An 18,662-nucleotide genomic window follows, 5' to 3' on the forward strand; every position below is an offset into this window, starting at 1 on the left:
TCATGGCTTTCGGCAGCCCCTGGATTCTCCAGGTGTTGGTTTTTGGTTTTGTGCCCAGCCCTGCTCAGGGGATCCTCCCTGGGGATGGGGGTGAGGGTCTGGGGTGACCCCTCCATGGTCATGGCCAGCATGGTGGGTGGATGTTGCTGTGCTGCAGGGCAGGGAGGCTCCAGGGGGATCAGCACAGGATGGATCCATGGCCGAGTGCCAGGTCCTGCCCTCAGGGCACCGTCACCCCATGGAACCTCCAGGCTGGGCACAGGGGCTGGTGACAGCAGCTGGACACGAGCCCAGGGCAGGGATTGTCCCCTGTGCTGGCCCTGCTGAGGGACCCCCTGGAATCCTGGGGGCTGCTCTGGGCCCCTCCAGCAGGAGAACCCTCGAGGGGCTGGAGTGTGTCCAGGGAATGGAGCTGGGAAGGGGCTGGAGAATCCCTGAGGGAGCTGGGAAGGGGCTGGAGAATCCCTGAGGGAGCTGGGAAGGGGCTGGAGAATCCCTGAGGGAGCTGGGAAGGGGCTGGAGAATCCCTGAGGGAGCTGGGAAGGGGCTGGAGAATCCCTGAGGGCTGTGCTCCCAGGGAACAGGGACAGGAGGAGGGGGAACGGCCTCAGGCTGGGCTGGGGAGGCTCAGGGTGGAAATTGGGGAAATTCCTTCACTCAAGAGAGGTTCAGTGTTGGCAGAGGCTGCCCAGGGCAGTGCTGAGTCCCCATCCCTGGGAGTGTTCAAAGCCCAAGCAGACACAGCATTTTGTGATTGTTTTGGGGGTATTTGGTCAAAGGTTGGAGTTGATTGTCTTGGAACTCTTTTCCAACCCTAATAATTCTGGGGTTCTATGCCCAGAGCAGGTTTTGGGGGACTCCCACAGCCGAGCTGCTGTGAGCACTGTGGGTTTCAGTGCAGGCCTCCCCAGATGTGTCCCTCTGACCTGCAGTGTCCCCTGCCTGTCCCTGTGTCACATCCTGCCCTGCCGCTGGGGCTGTCCCACACCTCTGCAGCTGCTGACACTGCTGAGTACAAGCTGCACCTTGTGCAGCCCAGCCCTGCACACTGATACCCTTTCACCCAGCAGCTTCCCCTCCATTTTCTCCTTTTTCTCCCTCATTTTTTGAAATGAAATTGCTTGCTGGCTCCAGGAGCACCTGAGAAATGTGGGTCCTGCCCAGATTATCCCAGGCAATCAACCTGGAAACATACAGGATGGAACTTCTTTCTTTTTAATATATTTTTGAGTACTGTAGGCTTGCTTAGGGCATGATTTTCTTACTGACTATGAAGAACTGATGTATTTTTACAAGGATAAGTAATGATGCATGGAAGAACTGGAAGAGCCACAGGTTTCTTGGGTTTTCCCTCCTGTTGCTGTGTGGGTGCAGAAATGGGACATTGGTGTTGTTCTGATCATGAGCCAGATGTCAAATTTGTTAATTAGGAACAATTTACATACCTGGCCTGGCACCCAGTGTTCTTTTGGCCTGAATAATATGAATATTTTAGTTTATTTGTTGCATGAAACCACATTTCTTTAGGTTTCATGTCCTTGGAGTGTGTTGCACACCTGTACAGGCACCACATAAAGTTCAGGATCAAAGTTAGGGTTGTGTTGTGTTGCTCTTCCAGTTGGATATAAATGAGATTCTGCTTAGAGTTCCCATAATGGAGCAGAGATCAGACTCAGAGAAATCATTTAGTTTATTCAATATTTGTATGCCCACCCTTTCGAAAATGGGAGGATGATTTTCTCCCAAGGAGAGGATTCTCTGGCCAGTGGTGTAAAGGATCTCCTGACCAGCATCCCTGTAAATCCTTGTTTTTGGGAAGAAAGAGGGGAAATTTCAGCTCTCCCATTCCTCCCTTTTCCCTCTGGAGCAGAGGTGGGTTGGCCCAGAGATCTGAGCTGCCCATTTTTTCCACATCATCCAACTGCTGGGCAAAGAGAGAACATCAGCAGGATCTCTTTTCATTTTAAATTGGTTTCAGTCATGCTCTTTTTTTCCCTTGTTTTTTGGGGTTGTTTTTTTAACTGGAAAGAAGGCAGTTGTTCAGACCTGGCAATACTGTTGTAAACGGCTCAAAATCAAAATATTCTGCACGTTGCTCTGAGGCAAGATGTTGTCTTGGCATCTCAAATAATCTGACAGGTTTATAAAGGAATTCACTCAGCTCACCTGATCTTGACATCCCAGCCCACTGTGGGCATGGGAACAGCTCAGGCTGGGCTCTCAGCCCTGCAGGGAGCACTTCTGGCATGAAAATGAGCCACAGCCCTCAGCCAAATCCCCCTGAGCTGGGTTTAACTGGAGGAAATCCAAGTGTCTGGAAATAGGGTGCTCACCTGGAGAGGAGAAGCTCCAGGGAGAGCTCAGAGCCCTTGCAGGGCCTGAAGGGGCTCCAGGAGAGCTGGAGAGGGACTGGGGACAAGGCATGGAGGGACAGGACACAGGGAATGGCTCCCAGTGCCAGAGGGCAGGGGTGACAGGGACCTTAAAGGCCACCCAGTGCCACCCCTGCCATGGCAGGGACACCTTCCACTGTCCCAGGCTGCTCCAAGCCCTGTCCAGCCTGGCCTGGGACACTGCCAGGGATAGGACAGTGTGCCTGGGACGCTGGGGGATGTTTCAATTTCCCAGTAACTTGGTGTAAATACCAGTCCATAGTAAATACCAGTCCATAAAATACCAGTTCATACTGGGGTGCAGTTCCTAGCTGGGAGAGCTCAGAGATCCCACACCTTTCCCTGCTCTGGGCTGAGCTGAGCCCAGCCTGTGCTCCTGACTCAGATTCATGGGCTGTGGCCATCAGGGCAGATGGTTCCTCCTGGAGGAGAGGGCACAGTTTCTCCAGGAACAGTCATGATCCACTTGCCCCAAAAATCAGCCTGAGCAACTGAGGGTGTAAATTCTAATTGGGAAGGGGTTTGCTCCAAAAGCAGCCTTTCCTTGGAAGTGCAGTGCTGGGACCTGCTGCATCTCCATCCTCCTGTTCCAACGGTGGTCCCTGTCCCCTGAGTGGTGTCCCTGTCACCCTGAGTGGTCACCTTGCCTGCTTGTGTCTCTGCCAGACCCCTTCAGCATGCACAGAGGGGAGAACCTGCCCGAGCTGTCCTTCCCCACGGACATGAAGAGCGCGCCGCTGTTCCCGGGCCACGCCGATGCTGCCAGGGACATCCTGGGTGAGCTCCCCTGGACAGCCCTCCCCAGCTGCCAGCTGGGCACTTGGCTCTCTTGTCTTTCTTGTACTGGAAATTCAGGTTAATGTTGGAACGCCAGGATGTTGGTTGAAGGTTCATTTTCATGTACTGAAAATTCAGGTTGATTTTGGAAACCATTTCTACCTTTCTTAGTAGGAAGGTAGAACTAAAATGCATTCTAAGAGTTAATTGGACAAAGTAGTTTTAAAAGACCTTGAATGTGTGTATCTTGTGACTTTTGGTGCCTTCTCTTTATGCACTAAGTCTGAGTGTAGATGGTGTGCAGAATTTGGATTAGAGAAAAATAAACAACAACCTGAAGTCTGAAAAATCCAAAAGTCCCATCCATCTCTCAGTCCTGGCACAGAACTTCTTAGGGTCTCCCCATCAGGGAATCCACGAGGGAGGTTTCCACAGCTGTAAATTCACAAGCCTTTTTTTTCCCCTGCTCTTGTTTTAGTGGCTAAAACCCAGATACTCAGGAGCTGTTGCTGCAAAGTACTCTTCAGGATTTCAGCTCTTGGATTATTATATCAGTATTGGATTATTAAGGGATTACCAGCTGGAATTAATGGGGGCAGAAGCAGAAAGCCAAAGAAAATAATTTGCTTGTGTTTACTCTCTTAAACCTTGTCAGCAGGTTCTGTTACATACAGAATTAATGGTTTGTGAAGCAGAACTAACATTTGATGCAGATTTATCTGAACTGCTGCCGAGCAGAACAGTCCAAGTGTGGTGGGACTTGAAATTTAGGAGAGGAGTCATTAGGGCTGGTGATTAACAGAAGTTTTTTTATTTCCTTAGCTCCACATGGATCCATGATGGGACCTGAACAGCCTTTCCTGGGGTCCCTGTATTCCCCTGCAGAGGCTCTGGACCCATCAGCCTTCATGGGCCTCGAGTCAGGCACAGAATTCCTGCCAGGAAAAGCAGGTGAGAAGCAAATGTTTCCTCTGACTGGCTGGGTTTGGAGGGTTTGCAGCTGGGAAATCCCACTTTATGAGTCCTAAAAATCTTGGTAGGGAGTTGATACATAAAATGAGTCAAGATTGGAAAGTTTCCTCTTGGCATGGACAGCTGTTGGTTCAGGGGAGCGTTCTGGTGGGAGGCCCTGGCACAGCCAGAGCAGATGTTGCTGCCCCTGGATCCCTGGCAGTGCCCAAGGCCAGGTTGGATGAGGCTTGGAGAACCCTGGGATAGTGGAAGGTGTTCCTGCCCATGAGATGAGCTTTAAGGTCCCTTCCAGCCCAAACCATGCTGGGATTCTACATTAGCAGGTCACAGGATGGATGAGGTTGGAACTTTTCCAACCCCCCTGCTTAGGCAGAGCTACCCAGAGCCACTTGCCCAGGAGAACCGAGGAAAGAAACTCCTCTTTGGGCTCCTGGGGTCAGTGCTGGGTGTAACTCTTGTCTGATGGGAGCTCTCATTCCCAATAATCCTGGGAGAACAGAGGTTCTGCTGCCTCTTGTAGAGGGAATTGAAATTCCCTGAGGGTGAACCCCAAACCCAGCAGAGTCAAACCTTCCCCTGGGAAATCAAAGCCCTGTGGGGTCAGGGCTGGACTCAGTGTGTTTGTTTCCCACAGCCCCTGAAGAATACTGGATGGGAGCTCAGCAGGACATGAAGGGACCAGATACCTCTTTCTTTGTTGAGCCACCAGGTAAAAACCAGTTGTGAGCTGATCTGCAGGAAGTGTTGGCAGAGAGCTCCCAAGCAGCAGAACCAGCTCCTCTCCTTGTCTGCCTCCTCAAGGGACACCAGGCTGGGACAGAGGGAGCTGGCCAAGGACAGTGCTGCTTCTGCTGCTCACATCAATGTAGAATGGAAATGAGCCTTTGGGGAGTGGGAATGGCTTTAAACTGAAAGAGAGTGGGGTTAGATGGGATATTGGGAAGGAATTCCTGGCTGGAGGGTGGCAGGCCCTGGCACAGGTGCCCAGAGCAGCTGGGGCTGCCCCTGCATCCCTGGCAGTGCCCAAGGCCAGGCTGGACAGGACTTGGAGCAGCCTGGGACAGTGGGAGGTGTCCCTGCCATGGCAGGGGTGGCATTGGGTGATCCTGAGGGTCCCTTCCCACCCAAACCTTTCTGGGATTTTACAATTACCTTTAAATTCTGGTCACAGATAAATCTTTGAAGCTCCGCTGGAGCATTATCCCATTGGGAATTTGTGTGTATTACAAAACTTGACCCACAATGGGATCTTTATTTCTGTGAAGAAGCTGAGGACAGTTTTACCCTGATGATGGGTAGGAAGTGTTTCTGGAGCTGGGGGTGGGACTGGGAGGGTTTGTAGCACAATCCTCCCCAACTTTGCCACTTCTCCTGGGATTCAAGAGTTTTCCTGGGCGCTGCACAAATTATTTTCCTGAGAGTGGGCAATCAGAGCAGATTCTCTCTGAGCTGAAGGGGATTCCCTCCCCGGGGTGGCTGAGGCAGCACCTGCAGGTGTCCCCCCATGCCAGCAGCTCCATGATCTGAGGCCTCTCCAGGAGCTGATTCCAGCTGCTTCTGTTGGCAGTGCCCCCTGCAGCCACAGAAGCCATAAGGACGAGCCTGCCCGAGAGCCCCACGGCAGCAGCAGCCCCTGGGAGCGTTCCTGCTGCAGCCCCAGCCCTGCCAGCAGAGGCTGCAGCCACTGAGGGACCCCAGGCAGCAGCTCCAGGTGAGTCCTGCAGCCTGGAGGGGGGCAGGGGGTGGGAGAACATGGAATCGCCTCTCCTGAGGAAACACAGCGAGGTGGGAACAGATCTGCTGTGCCTGCAGGTGAGGGAGGAGCAGCAAACCTGCTCAGTGGTGTCCCAGTCCAGGAGCTGATTCCATGGCTCTGTGCTGTCTCCACATTTGAGCTCCAGGAAAATCCCGAGGCTGTGGTTACAGCAGAGGGAGGGAATGGTTTAGGGAGAAAAGGTCCCTGAGGTCACTGGGTCCAACCCTTCCCCAGCACTGCCAAGGCCACCACTGAGCCACGGCCAGATCTAGTCACAAGGACCTTGAACCTGTCCTTTTAAAGATTCTCTTTAAAATCCCAATTTTTAACATATTTATACACAGACTCATAGTGCCAGTTGTTGTCCAGTTTCCTAATACTTCATCCCACTCATTCCCCTAATTCTCCAGGGAACATCCATACTGCTTTTAATATCTACCTATTTACAGTCTTATTCACATGTAAAATCACAATCTTTACATTTTATTTTGGAGAAGATCATGATATCTCTTAAAAAATCCACAACAAAGTCAAACCCAAATGAGGGCTGGTGCATGATGGATCCTCTTGGTTTGGTTCACTAAAATATTTGTTTTATCTAAATGGATCCTTAAGTACCATTTTACAAGGGGCTTTTTAGATTTTTCTGTTTCTTTCTGACTTCAGTCTAAGTATCTAAATTAGATTTCATACATTTTCCACTGGTTGGGGAGGATATTTTTAGATGTGACTCAAAAAATCAGTAGAAATGTTGCTTTTTGGTCATCAGCAATAGATGGGAGATGTTCAGGGCACTGAGCTGCAGGACACAGAGGGTGGGCAGAGCTTGGGGCTGTCGAGATGAGGAGCTGTAGCAGAGGGATCCAGTGCTTCTGGCACTGATCATTTGGCAAAGCTTGCCTCTGGAGAGCTGAAACATTAAACAAAAACTGACTGAAAAACCTCCTTCAAGGGGATTTTAGGCAAATAGGAGCTTAAATGCAGAGCTTTGATTGTGCTGTGAAGTGACAAATGTTGGTTTGGAGCTAGCAGCTCAGTGTTAGGAGATACTGTGTGAAAAATGAACGAGGCCAATTTGAAGGAATAGAGGGAGTTTGGGATTTGTGGGAGGATTTTGTGTCAGGAGTGCCAGAGCTCCTGCTCAAGCACCAACCAAACCCCACCACCAGTACAAATCATGTTTACAATGAAGTGTGTGGCTTTGGAGGGTGTGCTTTTGGAAAACCTGCTGGGCTCACACAGGTGATCCCACATTTTCTGTGTCCTGCAGTAGAGGGAAAAGGAGTTTTCCTAAGGAGCTTCCAGCTGTGGCTGCTGGAAGTGTCCCAGGGCAGGATGGAGCAGCCTGGCATGGTGGGAGGTGTCCCTGCCAGGAGAAGGGAGCGGGACTGGAGCTGGGACATCCTGAAGGTGCCTTGCAGCTCCAGCCATGCTGGGGCTCTGCTGGCTGTGCTTCCTGGCTGGGCTCTGCTGGAATGTGCTCCTGGCACAGGATCCAGCAGCTCTGGCCCCCTGCCAGCTGTTTGGCATCGGGCAGCTTTGGCACAGAGGTAATCCATGCTGCTGGAGCAGATGGGAGCCCCTGTGCAGCCAGGGGTGCACACAGGGCACGGGGGGCTGCAGCAGGAGAAGCTCTGGTGCAGCCAGCAGTGGATAAGGATGGAACACGTGGGTGAGCTGCTGGCAGGGGGGGGTGGTGCTGAAAGCCAGGAGGAGACACAGGGAGGGAGCCCTGGCTGTTGCCCATGCACAAAGCAGCAGGTCAGGAGTTTCCATGGGGTTCTCCCTGACCTGTGGTGCCTGTGTCCCTGCCAGGTGCAGCCTCTGCCCCCACCACTGACGCTGCGTCCCTTCCTGCAGAGAAAGCTGGGGCTGGCCCTGCTGGAGACACCAAACCTCCCCAGAGTCCTGCAGCAGCAGCAGCCAGCCCTTTCCAGGCCACAGATGGGGGCTTTGCTCCTGCACCTGAAGCCAGCCCTGCCAAAGGTGTCAATGACGTGTCCACCCCGGGGACAGAGCTCGGCTTCGCCCCGGCAGCGGGTGCTGGATCCCACCATGGGGTGGATTTGGGGTTTGCTCCAGCAGGTACGGAGTCCCACCAAGCCATGGATTTTGGATTTGCCCCAGCAGCAGGTGTGGAGTCCTGCCAAGCCATGGATTTTGGATTTGCCCCAGCAGCAGACGTGGAGTCCCACCAGAACATGGATTTGGGGTTTGCCCCAGCAGCAGGTGTGGAATCTCACCAGAACGTGGATTTGGGATTTGCCCCAGCAGCAGGTGTGGAATCTCACCAGAACATGGACTTGGGATTTGCCCCAGCAGCAGGTGTGGAATCTCACCAGAACGTGGATTTGGGATTTGCCCCAGCAGCAGGTGTGGAGTCCCACCAGACCGTGGATTTGGGGTTTGCCCCGGCAGCAGACACAGAACCTCACCATACCTTGGATTTGGGATTTGCTCCAGCAGCAGATAGCAAAGCTCAGCACGTTATGGGCTCTGAGTTTGGCCCAGCAGCAGGTGCAGAGTTTGCCCCAGCAGCAGAAGTCAGCCATCACCATGGCCTGGATTCTGGGTTTGCTCCTGCAGCTCCAGCCAAGGCTGTCCCTGCTGTGGATGGTGGGAACGTGGCAGCTCAGCCTGGCCCTGCAGCTGCCCCCAGCATTGCTGTGTGTGGGGAGCTGCTGACATCTGAGGCTGCCCTTCAGCAGGACAAGGCTCCTGCAGGTGAGTGTGCCCAAATCCCAGAGTCCCAGTCACAGATAGTTCAGGCTGGAAAAGGCCTCTGAGGTTAGGGAGCCCAGCGTTGGTTGGCTTTGGGTGAAGCACCTTGAGGAGAGCTCAGCTCTGCTCTCAGGAGACACAGAAAATGCATCATGGAGATTCTTCACTTACAAAACATAAAACCAGAGGTTTTTAATGATTTTTCAATTGTCATTGGGCATTCTTAGCAGTGCTGGGTGGTCTGAGGACAGCCATGGGGAGGTGCTGGCTCATCCCTCTGTGTCACCACCACCCTCAGCTCTCCCTGAAATCTCCCACATCCTGTAGGACACAGAGCTGACAAACAGAGGTTCTTGAAAACAATTTCTGAAGAGACTAAAAGGCTTCGTTGATAATTCTGGGACCTTTCCTTGGGATGCCTGTAGGTGTTGAATGCTGGGAAGGCCATGTTTGGTTCTCCATGTGCTGGTTGCTGTGCTGTGTGGATTTCTCCAGGGACACCATCCCTCTGGAGAGAAAACTGCTCTCCAAAATAGTATTTATTTTATATTTATATTATTAAAATGCAGTAAATAGTCCTGGGCAGAGGCAGCATATGTGGATGGAGTTGGAGTGAGATATTTTTTCTTACCTTCTAATACTCTTTCGTTTAAAGATGAGGATAAATTTAAAGAGAGAAGTTTTAACAAAAAAACTCCACTAGAATGTAGAGACTGAGAGGCCCAGGTGGATGAATGAAACAGGAAGTGCAAGACAATGCAGGAAGGTAGAAAGATCCTAAAAATCAGGTTTTGAAAGTGAGGAAACCCTTCAGTTCCATGTGGAAGATAAAAAATTAGGCGAGGGGGTGAATTTTTTCTAATTTAATCTGATCTATATTTAAAACGAGGAATTTTTACTCTTTACATTCTCTTTACAGAAGCAACAGCAAAGGTGGAGGCGGAATCCAAAGCCCCAGAAGTTGGTGTGGATCACTCAGAGGAGATGAAGGACAGGAAACCTCCCCCGAGCCCCCGGGAGGAGGAAATTCCCGGGAACACCAAGCAGCCCCCGGAGACAGCAGGTGGGAAATGCAGCCAGGGCACAGCTCTAGCACAGCCCCACACGGGCACAGCTCTGCCCCAGGCTCCAGAGTGCAGCCCCAGCAGGTTTTCAGTGCCTGCTGACACAGGGCACAATCACAGGACTTGTCCTTTCCTTCCCCCTGCGCAGTTGTTGTACCAATGCCTGTCATCGTTTCCCTTTCTGTTCAAAATTTAAATAAAATTAATTACAGAGAGAACGGCTCTCCCTTGTAATTATGCCTTACAAATGAAAACTGGCTGTAATTATGCAGAGTGAGGAATGTTGTGGTGGCTGTGTGGATGTATTGGAAGGTATAGATGAATACAAGATGATCAGCATTAGCCAGGGACTCCAGGCTGATAATGGAGTTCATTCTGGATTTGAATTCCCAGTGGGAAGCTGGGATAGTCTGAACTGGGCTGATTACAAAGAGGAAAAAACCCAAACAAACCCTCACCCTCTGCTTAAGAGCCCTGAAACAGCCCCTGCTCCGTGTTCTACCCCCACCTTGGCATGTGCCAAATATAAAAGTGCCGCTGAAATGGGATTGTGAGGGGGTGAACCAACCATGTCTCATAAACCTCATTCCTGTTAAACACAAAATTAAGCCCTTTGCAAGGGCTGGGGTTTAGCTGCAGGCTGCCTGCACTCCTGAGACCTGAAGCTTTCTGTTCCTGTCTTTCATGTTCCAGCTGAAGCAAAAGGAGCACTAGAAAATAAAGACCTTCCAGAAAAATCTGCTCCTGCTGAGAATGGTGAGACGCAGAAGGAGGAGGCTGAGCACAACCACGTCCAACACGCAGAACCTCAGGAAGGGAAAACCCTGCAGGAGCCCACAGGTAGGACAGAAATCATAACGTAGAAAATAATTCCATTTCCTCATGGAAGCCTGCTCTGGGAACTCTCCACCTTCTGCTCCTGGCTGTGGGGCCACCTGGGCCAGCAGAAATGTCTTTGTGGGGCTCTCAGTGCTCCTGGTGCTGGGCTCACCCTTCCCCTCGGATCCCTGCCCTCTCCAAGGCTCTTCCCCCTCACGTTCAAACTAAAAGCCCAAATCCCTGTGCTCTGCGTGCTTTATCACTGGGACTGGCTCACAGCTGTGCTGGGGGATTGCAGAGCTCCCATCTCTCTGCCATCAGCACTGGCTTTTATTTTGCTGTTGAAAAGGACTGGTAATTCTCATGAGGATATTCCCAGGGAGGATCTCCTTCCCAACTGAGCTGTGCAATTGCCAAAGGAAGATGTGATTTTCTCCTGCTCCACTGACCCAGCCTCCAGAGGGGCTGGTGCTGCTCACACTTGCTGTGGAGGAGGATTTGTGGGCCAGGGCTGAGTGACAAACAACTGCTGCTCTCCTCACCCCTGAGGGATCCCCAGGGACACAGCAGGTGACCCTGGGACCGAGGCTCTGCCTCCCCCTGCTTCCTCTCTGGCTGCTGGGGAAACTTGGCTCTCTTGCCCCCATCTCTCTTCCCATCTTCCCACCAAACTTCTGTTTTCCCACTCTGGAAGGATGCCAGCTAGAGATATAAAAAGGCTCTCTCTGATCTTGTCTTGCTGAGACAAAATGGATCTTTAATGCATTTTTTAAAAAGCAATGGCATGTCCTTGCAAGAACTGGTGCTTTTTGGTGGGGCAAGAGCCTGTGTCAGACTTGTCTTTAAATAGCACTGGTGGATGGATTTGGGGTAGATCACACAGGTGTTGCGGTAAATACCTACCCCAGCCCTCCTGAGGTGGCTCTGGTGTGGTTCCAGTGGGAAATCCTGCCTGTAGGGCCTGTTTGAGGGGGCTGCAGCCACATAGAAAATATATTTATTATTTCTTTTATCAAGCAAATAGTGGCCTTGATGTTTGAGCAGGCTTCCTGTATTCCAGGTCTTCCCACTGCACAAGTCAGGCAAGCTCCCAAATCCAGGGACCGTGGGTTTGGCAGAGCAAAACCTGCCCCAGTGCCTCTCACAGATGTGCCAGAGGAGCATCCTGTAGGTGTCCCACAGCAGAAGAGTCCTGAGCCCAGAGCAGACCCCTGTTCCACAGTGGAGCTTGGCTGTGGTGCTGGAGCATCCCCTCGCTCTAGGGTTCCTCACAAAAAGGCCACCAGTGTCCCCACGGAGCCTGTGGAGAGCTGCAGAGATCCCCCCCAGGAAAACTGGGATTTGGAAGGTGCCATGGTGAAGAAAAAGAAAAAGAAACCAAAACAAAGGAGAAACCAGCTGCCAAGAGGGATGGAGTTCTGGGAGGAGAATGGAACCTGCAGAGGAGCCAGGAGTGCTCCCTTTGGGGGGGAGTGGCAGAACCCAGCCATGTGTCCTGGAACAGCCCCTGGAAGCAGAGCTCTGGATGTGCCACAGGATGCTAAAATAACAGCTGGGAGTCATATCCTGGAGGAGAAAAACACCTTCCTTGTGCCAGCCCCAGGACAGCAGGGCCCCAAATCCAGCGTGCTGGATGGCAGCCCCAGGGAGGAGATGGAGCCAGAGGGAAGGAGAGCTGCCAGCTGCATGCTGGGGTCTAAGGGCCAGGGCAAAGAGGGCAGGGCTGAGGTGCAGGAATCTGCTGCAGCCAAGGAGCCCAGCAAGGCCACGGAGAGAGACTTCCCCAGGAAAAATGAGAAGAGAGAGGACAAGGAGTCAAAAGGTGCCGAGCTGAAGGTCAATCTGAGCACAGCAGGAGCTCCCTTACAGACCAAACCTGTGGAATTGCCTCTGTCCCATAAAAACAAGGAGCCCAAATCCCCATCTCCAGGGCAGGAAGCACCCGGTGACTCTGTCCAGCCTTCCCTGGTAACAGCAGCCAAGAAAAAGTGGGAAAAAAGCAAAGGGTTTGAAAGGGAACCCCTCAAACAGCCTCACCTGAAGGCTGCAGCCATGGACAAGCTCCCTGCAGAGCCAAAGGCAGCTGCAGAAAGTGAAAGAGGGTCAGAGGGAGCACTGAGGAGCCCAACAGACAGAGCTCCTGGAGCTCCTGTTCCAGTTCCAGCAGAAGCTGGGGAAGTTCCAGCTGGGCAGGGCAGGGCCCAGGGTGTCCCCAAACCTCCCAGCCCTGGTGAGGCAGGGGGCAGGGGGGTGGCAGCAGATCCAAAGCAGGGGAAAGGGTTCCCTGGTTGTGAGCAGCAGGCTGGGACAGAGCCCAGCCTGGCACACAGCACAGACAGGCCAAAGAAAAAGCGCAGTGAAGGGAAAGGCAAAAGAATGAAAAGCTGCTCAGAGCAGGTGATGCTCTCAGAGGATGGAGGCAAATGCACTGATGGAGCAAGGGCGGATGAGGCTGGGAAGGAAACAGTTTATCCTGAAAATGGCCAGGCTGTTCCTGCCAGAGGACACCCCTCAGGCAGCCCTGCACAGGCCTGTCCTGCAGACAAGCCCAAAAAAAGAGGCAGTGATGGAAGGAGCAAAAAGGGGGAAAGGAGCTTTTTCCAGCAGCCTTTCCTCGAGAATAAGATGGACTCAGGGAGTTTTCCTGAGGGAGCTGATAAGGTGAAGGAGGGCAGTGATAAGGGCAGAGAGCAGGGCTGTGTCCCTGCTGGGGGCTTGCAGGAAAATGCAGCTAAAATGCAAAGGCCAATTGAGCTGGGACCGGAGAAACAGAACGAAAACGTTGGCAAAGGTGAAACAGCTGATTTGGGAGCTTTAGACCAAGCTTTGCTGCTGGAGAAGAGCAGAGAGGAAGCCAAAAATCCTGCTCTGGCTGCCACCACAGAGCAGGTGGGTTTGGCTGGGAAAGGCAGAGAGGCCGGAGCTGCTGGGCTCAGCTCGGATGTGCCAGTGCTGGCAGAGAAACCCAGGAAGAGGAGCAGTGATGGGAGAAGGAAACAGCCTGAGAAAAGCCCCTCTGGGCAGGCAGCTGTCCTGGGGGCTGGGGGGGAAGGCAGGCAGGAGCAGGTGGCTGCAGGCAGGAAGGAAATGGGCTTGGCTGAGGAGAAGGGGCCTGGTTTGCAAAGAGAGAGGCTGGAGGAGGAGCTGGGGAAGCCCAAAATCCAGGGTGGCACTGGGAGCTTCTCTGAGCAGCCAAATCTTCCAGGCCAGAAATCAGAGACTTCAGAGCCAGAAATAGGGAAAGGAAACTTGGAAACTAAGGAAACTTGGCCTGTGAATAAAGGGAAGGAAGCAGATAAATCCCCAGGGCACAGGGCAGGGATGCACAGTCCCACCAGGGAGCTGGGCATGGACAAGCCCAAGGGTAAAAGCAGAGATGGGAAAGGCAAAAAGGCTGAGCACAGCCCTGAGCTGCAGGCAGGTGACTTCCCTGCAGTGGGACATGTTCAACAAACTCAGTCTGAGGAGGGCAAAGAGAATTCCAGGACTCCAGAGGTGCTGCTGGGTCACCTGCCTGATCCTGCCAAGGCACAGGCTCCTGCTTTGCCTCTGGAGCCAGGGAAGTCACACACAGGTGGGGAAGAGAAGCACAGAAAGGGGGAGCCTGACCCCCAGCTGGAGCATAAAGCAGGAGCAGGGATGTTCCCTCCTGCTGGCCTGGAGATCAGGGATAAACCTGAGGCAGGAGGTGCCAGTCCTTGCAGCAGGGATAAAAATCCTATTCCAGAGCATCCAGCAGTGTCAGATCCCAGCCTGGCCCCAGTCACTGAGAGATCTAAAAAGAGGGGCTATGATGGAAGCAGTAAAAAGGCTAAAAATGCCTCCAGGCAGCCTGTTCCTCTGGAGGCAGAATCAGACAGGAGTGAGGCACAGCCTGCCATGGGAGCTGGGCTGGAATGTGGGGTGGAAGACACAGATCTTGTAGATGAAAACAGAAACATTAAAAACTTTCCCACTGGCCCTCAAAGACTTGGGAATAATAAAGGAAGGGACTTGAAATCCATGTCTCAGAGCCCAGCAAGTGGCCCTGGGGGTGGGGGTGATGCTCCCTGTGGCCTCCCAAAGCAGAGAGAGGGGGGTGCAGGGACTGGGGGCCTTCCTCCTCCTCCTCCTCCTCCTCCTCTGGAAGCAGTGGCAGAGAAAAGCAGCAAAGAGCCTGGAGCTGGTGCTAAGGAGGAGATGCAGACCCAGAGATCTCATGAGCAGCCCAAAGAACCTGGAAAAGAGGTTTCCCAGAAAGGTGGGAAGAGCAGAGAGCCTGGTTCCCAGGGTGGCCAGCCCGAGGACAAAAGTCACCTTTGTCCCTTGGCAAAGGTGGGTGATAAAGAAATAAAACCCACTGATACAAAGGTGGGTGATAAAGAAATAAAACCCACTGATACAAAGGTGGGTGATAAAGAAATAAAACCCACTGATACAAAGGTGGGTGATAAAGAAATAAAACCCACTGATACAAAGCACAACACTGCCAAGGCTCCCTCAGAGCTTCCTCATGAGGCAGCAGATCCAAAACACAGAGCAGCCTCTGGAGCTGCTGAGGGGACAGAGGGACCAGAGGCCACCATGTCCTGTGCAGAGAAGGGCACAGGGAGGTCCCCAGCCCCTGCAGGGACACCTGGCAGCACAGGGAGCATCTCCCCAGCCCCTGCAGGGACACCTGTGGCTGTGCCAGGAGCTGGCAAGGACAGGAAGGCTGGAGGGGCTGAGCAGGGCAGGGACATGAAGAATGAGCAGAGCTCACCCCAACACCAGAGCACTCCCAGCACTGAGCCTGAGGCTGCTGGGACAGCTGCCCAAACTACCCAAAACCAGCCTAAAGAGAACAAAAAAGGTCCCTGTCAGCCTGCAGAGGAGGGCCCTGCTCTCCTGAAGGATGCTCCTCGTGCTGGGGAGGTTCTCCTGAAGGTCTCTCCAGTGTCAAAGTCTGAGGGGAATAAACCTCAAGAGAAAACCAAGGAAAAGGATTCTCCAGCCAAAACCAAAGAAAAGGAGTCTCAGGACACAAGTAAAGAAAGAGAAACTCAAAATACAACTAAAGAAAAGGAATCTCAAGACATAACCAAAGAGAAGGAATCTCAAGACATAACTAAAGAAAAGAAGTCTCAGGACACAACTAAAGAAAAAGAATCTCAGGACACAATTAAAGAGAAGGAATCTCAAGAAGTAACTAAAGAAAAGGAATCTCAGGACACAACTAAAGAGAAAGAATCTCAAGAAATAACTAAAGAAAAGGAATCTCAAGAGACAGCCAAAGAAAAAGAATCTCAGGACACAACCAAAGAGAAGGAATCTCAAGAAGCAACTAAAGAAAAGGAATCTCGAGCCCCAGCTAAAGAGACAGAAGAAGAAGGAGAACAGAAAGTGGTGAAAGAGGCAAAGAAAGAGAGAATGAAGGCAGCAGAGCAGCTCAAGGGCTACATGAGACCCACCAAGGCGCGGGGGGTGCCAGCCCTGGTGCCAGCCCTGGCGGGCAGAGCCGTGCCCCGGGGGCAGGACAGAGGTGTGTGTGTGTGCCCAGGGCTGCTGCCTGCCCTGCCCTGCCCTGGCATGAGCCCCAGTGGGCATCCAGCGTGGCATGAGGGGTGCTGGCTGCTCTCAGGGCTGCTGGGGCTGCTTGCCTGGCTCACAGTGCTCGTGCCCAAGGGCACAGCTGGCACACGCTGTGAGTGCCGAGCTCTGCCTTGGGGCAGCCGTGGGGACTGAGGTACAGCTGGTGTGTGTGGAGGGTTTGGGTGTGACAGTGTGCCCTGGCCCTGCTCAGGGATGGAGGATGCCAGGGGCAGGAAATGTTCTGGGTGCCTGCTGTTGGCAGGGTTTGGCTCTATCCCACCTCAGACCAGCTGCATTCCCTTCTCCTCCTGCAGTTGGTTTGGCTTGAGCCTCCTTGAGCCTCTTCATCCACAAGATGTGTTTCCTTCTAGAACCAAAACCTTTTCCAAAGCAGTTCTAACAAAACAATGGTGGGACTGATGTAAATTTTGGGATTTTATCCCTCTTAGGAGACTTTGGATGGGCTGGTCAGCATCCAGGGCTGGGCACCCTGGCTGTTCTCCAGGGAACAAGGTCCCTGTGCTCATAGGAAATGAGCTGGAATTCATCCCACAGAAATGAATCCAGTTCTTAGAAATTTTGAAATATGGCTAGAGATGAAATTACCAATATTCTTGTACTTGTGCTCATTCTAAATCTTCCTCAGAAGGAGTTGGCATCTCTGTGAACCCCACTCTGCTGAGATGGGCTGGGGAGTTTCTCCCTGCCCTCAGGTGCTCTCCATTTGTGCCTTGTCATCAGGCATGGAAGTTTGCTACTGTTCCTGCAGAGTTTCTTGCTGCCAGTTTGCATGATGCAGCCACTAACTCACCAGACCCCGAGCTCCAAAGTGCCTTAACATGCTGCTCAGGTTTTTGAGAGGTTTTGTAATTTTAATGAGTATTGCATAACCTGAAGTAGTTCTATTTTAGTGGAAGTGGTGTTCTCTGCATGAACTTGTGCCTGCAGAAGTGATGCTCTTTGGTGCATGATGCAACAAAACAAAGGGAAAGCTGAAGGCAGCATCTTTTACAAAACCAACATTGCTTCCAAGCCTTTCCATTGTCTGCCAGGAGTTTCTGGAGGAAAAGCTCCTCCTGAATATCTCGCACAGGTAACAGTGCACGGACTGGAGTCCTGGCTCAGAGTAGCACTGCAGCCTGTGAGTAAGTTGGCACAACCTTGCACCTGGAAGTTGCAAAGTTTGTGCCAAGTCCTGATGTCAGTTTACTCAGGGCTTTGATAACCTTCCATTGCTTTCCTTCTTTCTACACTTTGTAGGGTCAACAGTTGGTTTGTTGGGGTTTCTAGGAGGAGCTCAGAGTGCCCAGCTCTGAATTCCTCCTAAAGGTGCTGGGCTCTGCCCAGGCTCCCCAGGACATGGGCACATTCCCAACCCTGCCAGAGCTCCAGGAGAGTTTGGACAGCACTCTCAGGGATGCTCAGGGTGAGATTTTGGGGTGTCTGTGCAGAGCAGTTGGATCAGTGATCTCTGTGGGTCCCTCCCAGCTCAGGAGTTTCCATGGTTCCAGGGCTGAGCTTGTTTTGGAGCTCCTGGTGCTGTGTTCCTGCAGCAGCTGAAGGTGCTTTGCCATCCCAGGGCCCCAGCATCATTAAGGTTGGAGTCCTGTGCCCAATGCCAGCCTTGTCCCCAGCCCAGAGCACTCAGTGTCACCTCCAGGAGTTCAGGGATGGGCAGCCCCTGCCCACAGATCAGATCCATGACTGAGGCTTTTGTCTCCATTTCCATCGGTGCTGGCCCTTCCTGGAGCAGCTGTTGCAGAGCTGCAAACACCCTGGGGCCTGGCTGGCTCCCTCAGCTGGCACAAGTGCTGTGGAGGTGCCTGCAGGGGGAATTCACACCCCAGTGGCACCGAGCTGAGCCCGGCGCTCAGGGAGGGCAGAGGTGCTGCCATCCCTGGCCAGGTGACTGTGCTTGTTCATGGCAGAGATCAGGGAATTGGTCAGGCTGGAGAAGCCCAGCCTTTAACCCCAGCACTGCCAGGGCCACCCCTGCCCCACATTCCCCCCTGCCACATCCACACGTTTTTAACCATTTCAGGGCTGCTGGTGGCAGCACTCCCCTGGGCAGGGCTGCAGGGATCCAGGAGATCTCTGTGGCAGTCCAGGTGTCGCAGGGGCTGTGTGTCCCCTCCACGTGCCTGTTTGTGCTCCTGTTCTGTAACAATGGCATGCTCAGGGGTTTGTGCCTTCAGCTGTTTGCACACCATGGCCAACACCTCAGCTGTGACTGTCAGGCAGGACTGGGAGGCTCCACCTGGTATCCTCACAGGATCCTGGGATGGTTTGGGGTGGAGGGACCTTACAGAGTGCCCAGTGTCACCCCTGCCAAGGCAGGGACACCTCCCACTGCCCCAGGCTGCTCCAGCCCTGTCCAGCCTGGCCTTGGGCACTGCCAGGGATCCAGGGGCAGCCACAGCTGCTCTGGGCACCTCACAGGGAAGAATTTCCTCTTAATAAGCAATCTAAATGTACCTTCCTTCAGCTAAAGCCATTCCCTGGGTCCTGTCCCTCCATCCCTTATCCCCATCCCTCTCCATCTTTCTTGTTTCTTTCCCCTGGTGGGCAGGCAGTGATTTGCTCCCATTTTGAAGCTTTTTGGAGGACCTC

General features: G+C 52.8%; 1 protein-coding gene across 3 annotated transcripts in view; it reads left to right on the top strand.

The window, feature by feature from the left end:
* LOC102040855 (microtubule-associated protein 4) overlaps positions 1-18,662 on the top strand; it is a 99,503-nt gene that overhangs the window by 60,556 nt on the left and 20,285 nt on the right. For 2 of the 3 annotated variants that reach the window (XM_031062796.1, XM_031062797.1), the window contains 8 exons: positions 3,060-3,170; positions 3,993-4,121; positions 4,777-4,851; positions 5,710-5,853; positions 7,759-8,622; positions 9,539-9,682; positions 10,377-10,523; positions 11,563-16,002. In XM_031062796.1, the coding sequence (XP_030918656.1) occupies positions 3,060-3,170; positions 3,993-4,121; positions 4,777-4,851; positions 5,710-5,853; positions 7,759-8,622; positions 9,539-9,682; positions 10,377-10,523; positions 11,563-16,002 (6,054 nt within the window). The remainder of the gene's footprint in view (positions 1-3,059; positions 3,171-3,992; positions 4,122-4,776; positions 4,852-5,709; positions 5,854-7,758; positions 8,623-9,538; positions 9,683-10,376; positions 10,524-11,562; positions 16,003-18,662) is intronic. The other variant, XM_031062798.1, reaches the window with a different exon arrangement.

The sequence above is a fragment of the Geospiza fortis genome, unplaced genomic scaffold (genome assembly GCF_000277835.1).
Source record: "Geospiza fortis unplaced genomic scaffold, GeoFor_1.0 scaffold178, whole genome shotgun sequence".
NCBI classification, from domain to species: domain Eukaryota; kingdom Metazoa; phylum Chordata; class Aves; order Passeriformes; family Thraupidae; genus Geospiza; species Geospiza fortis.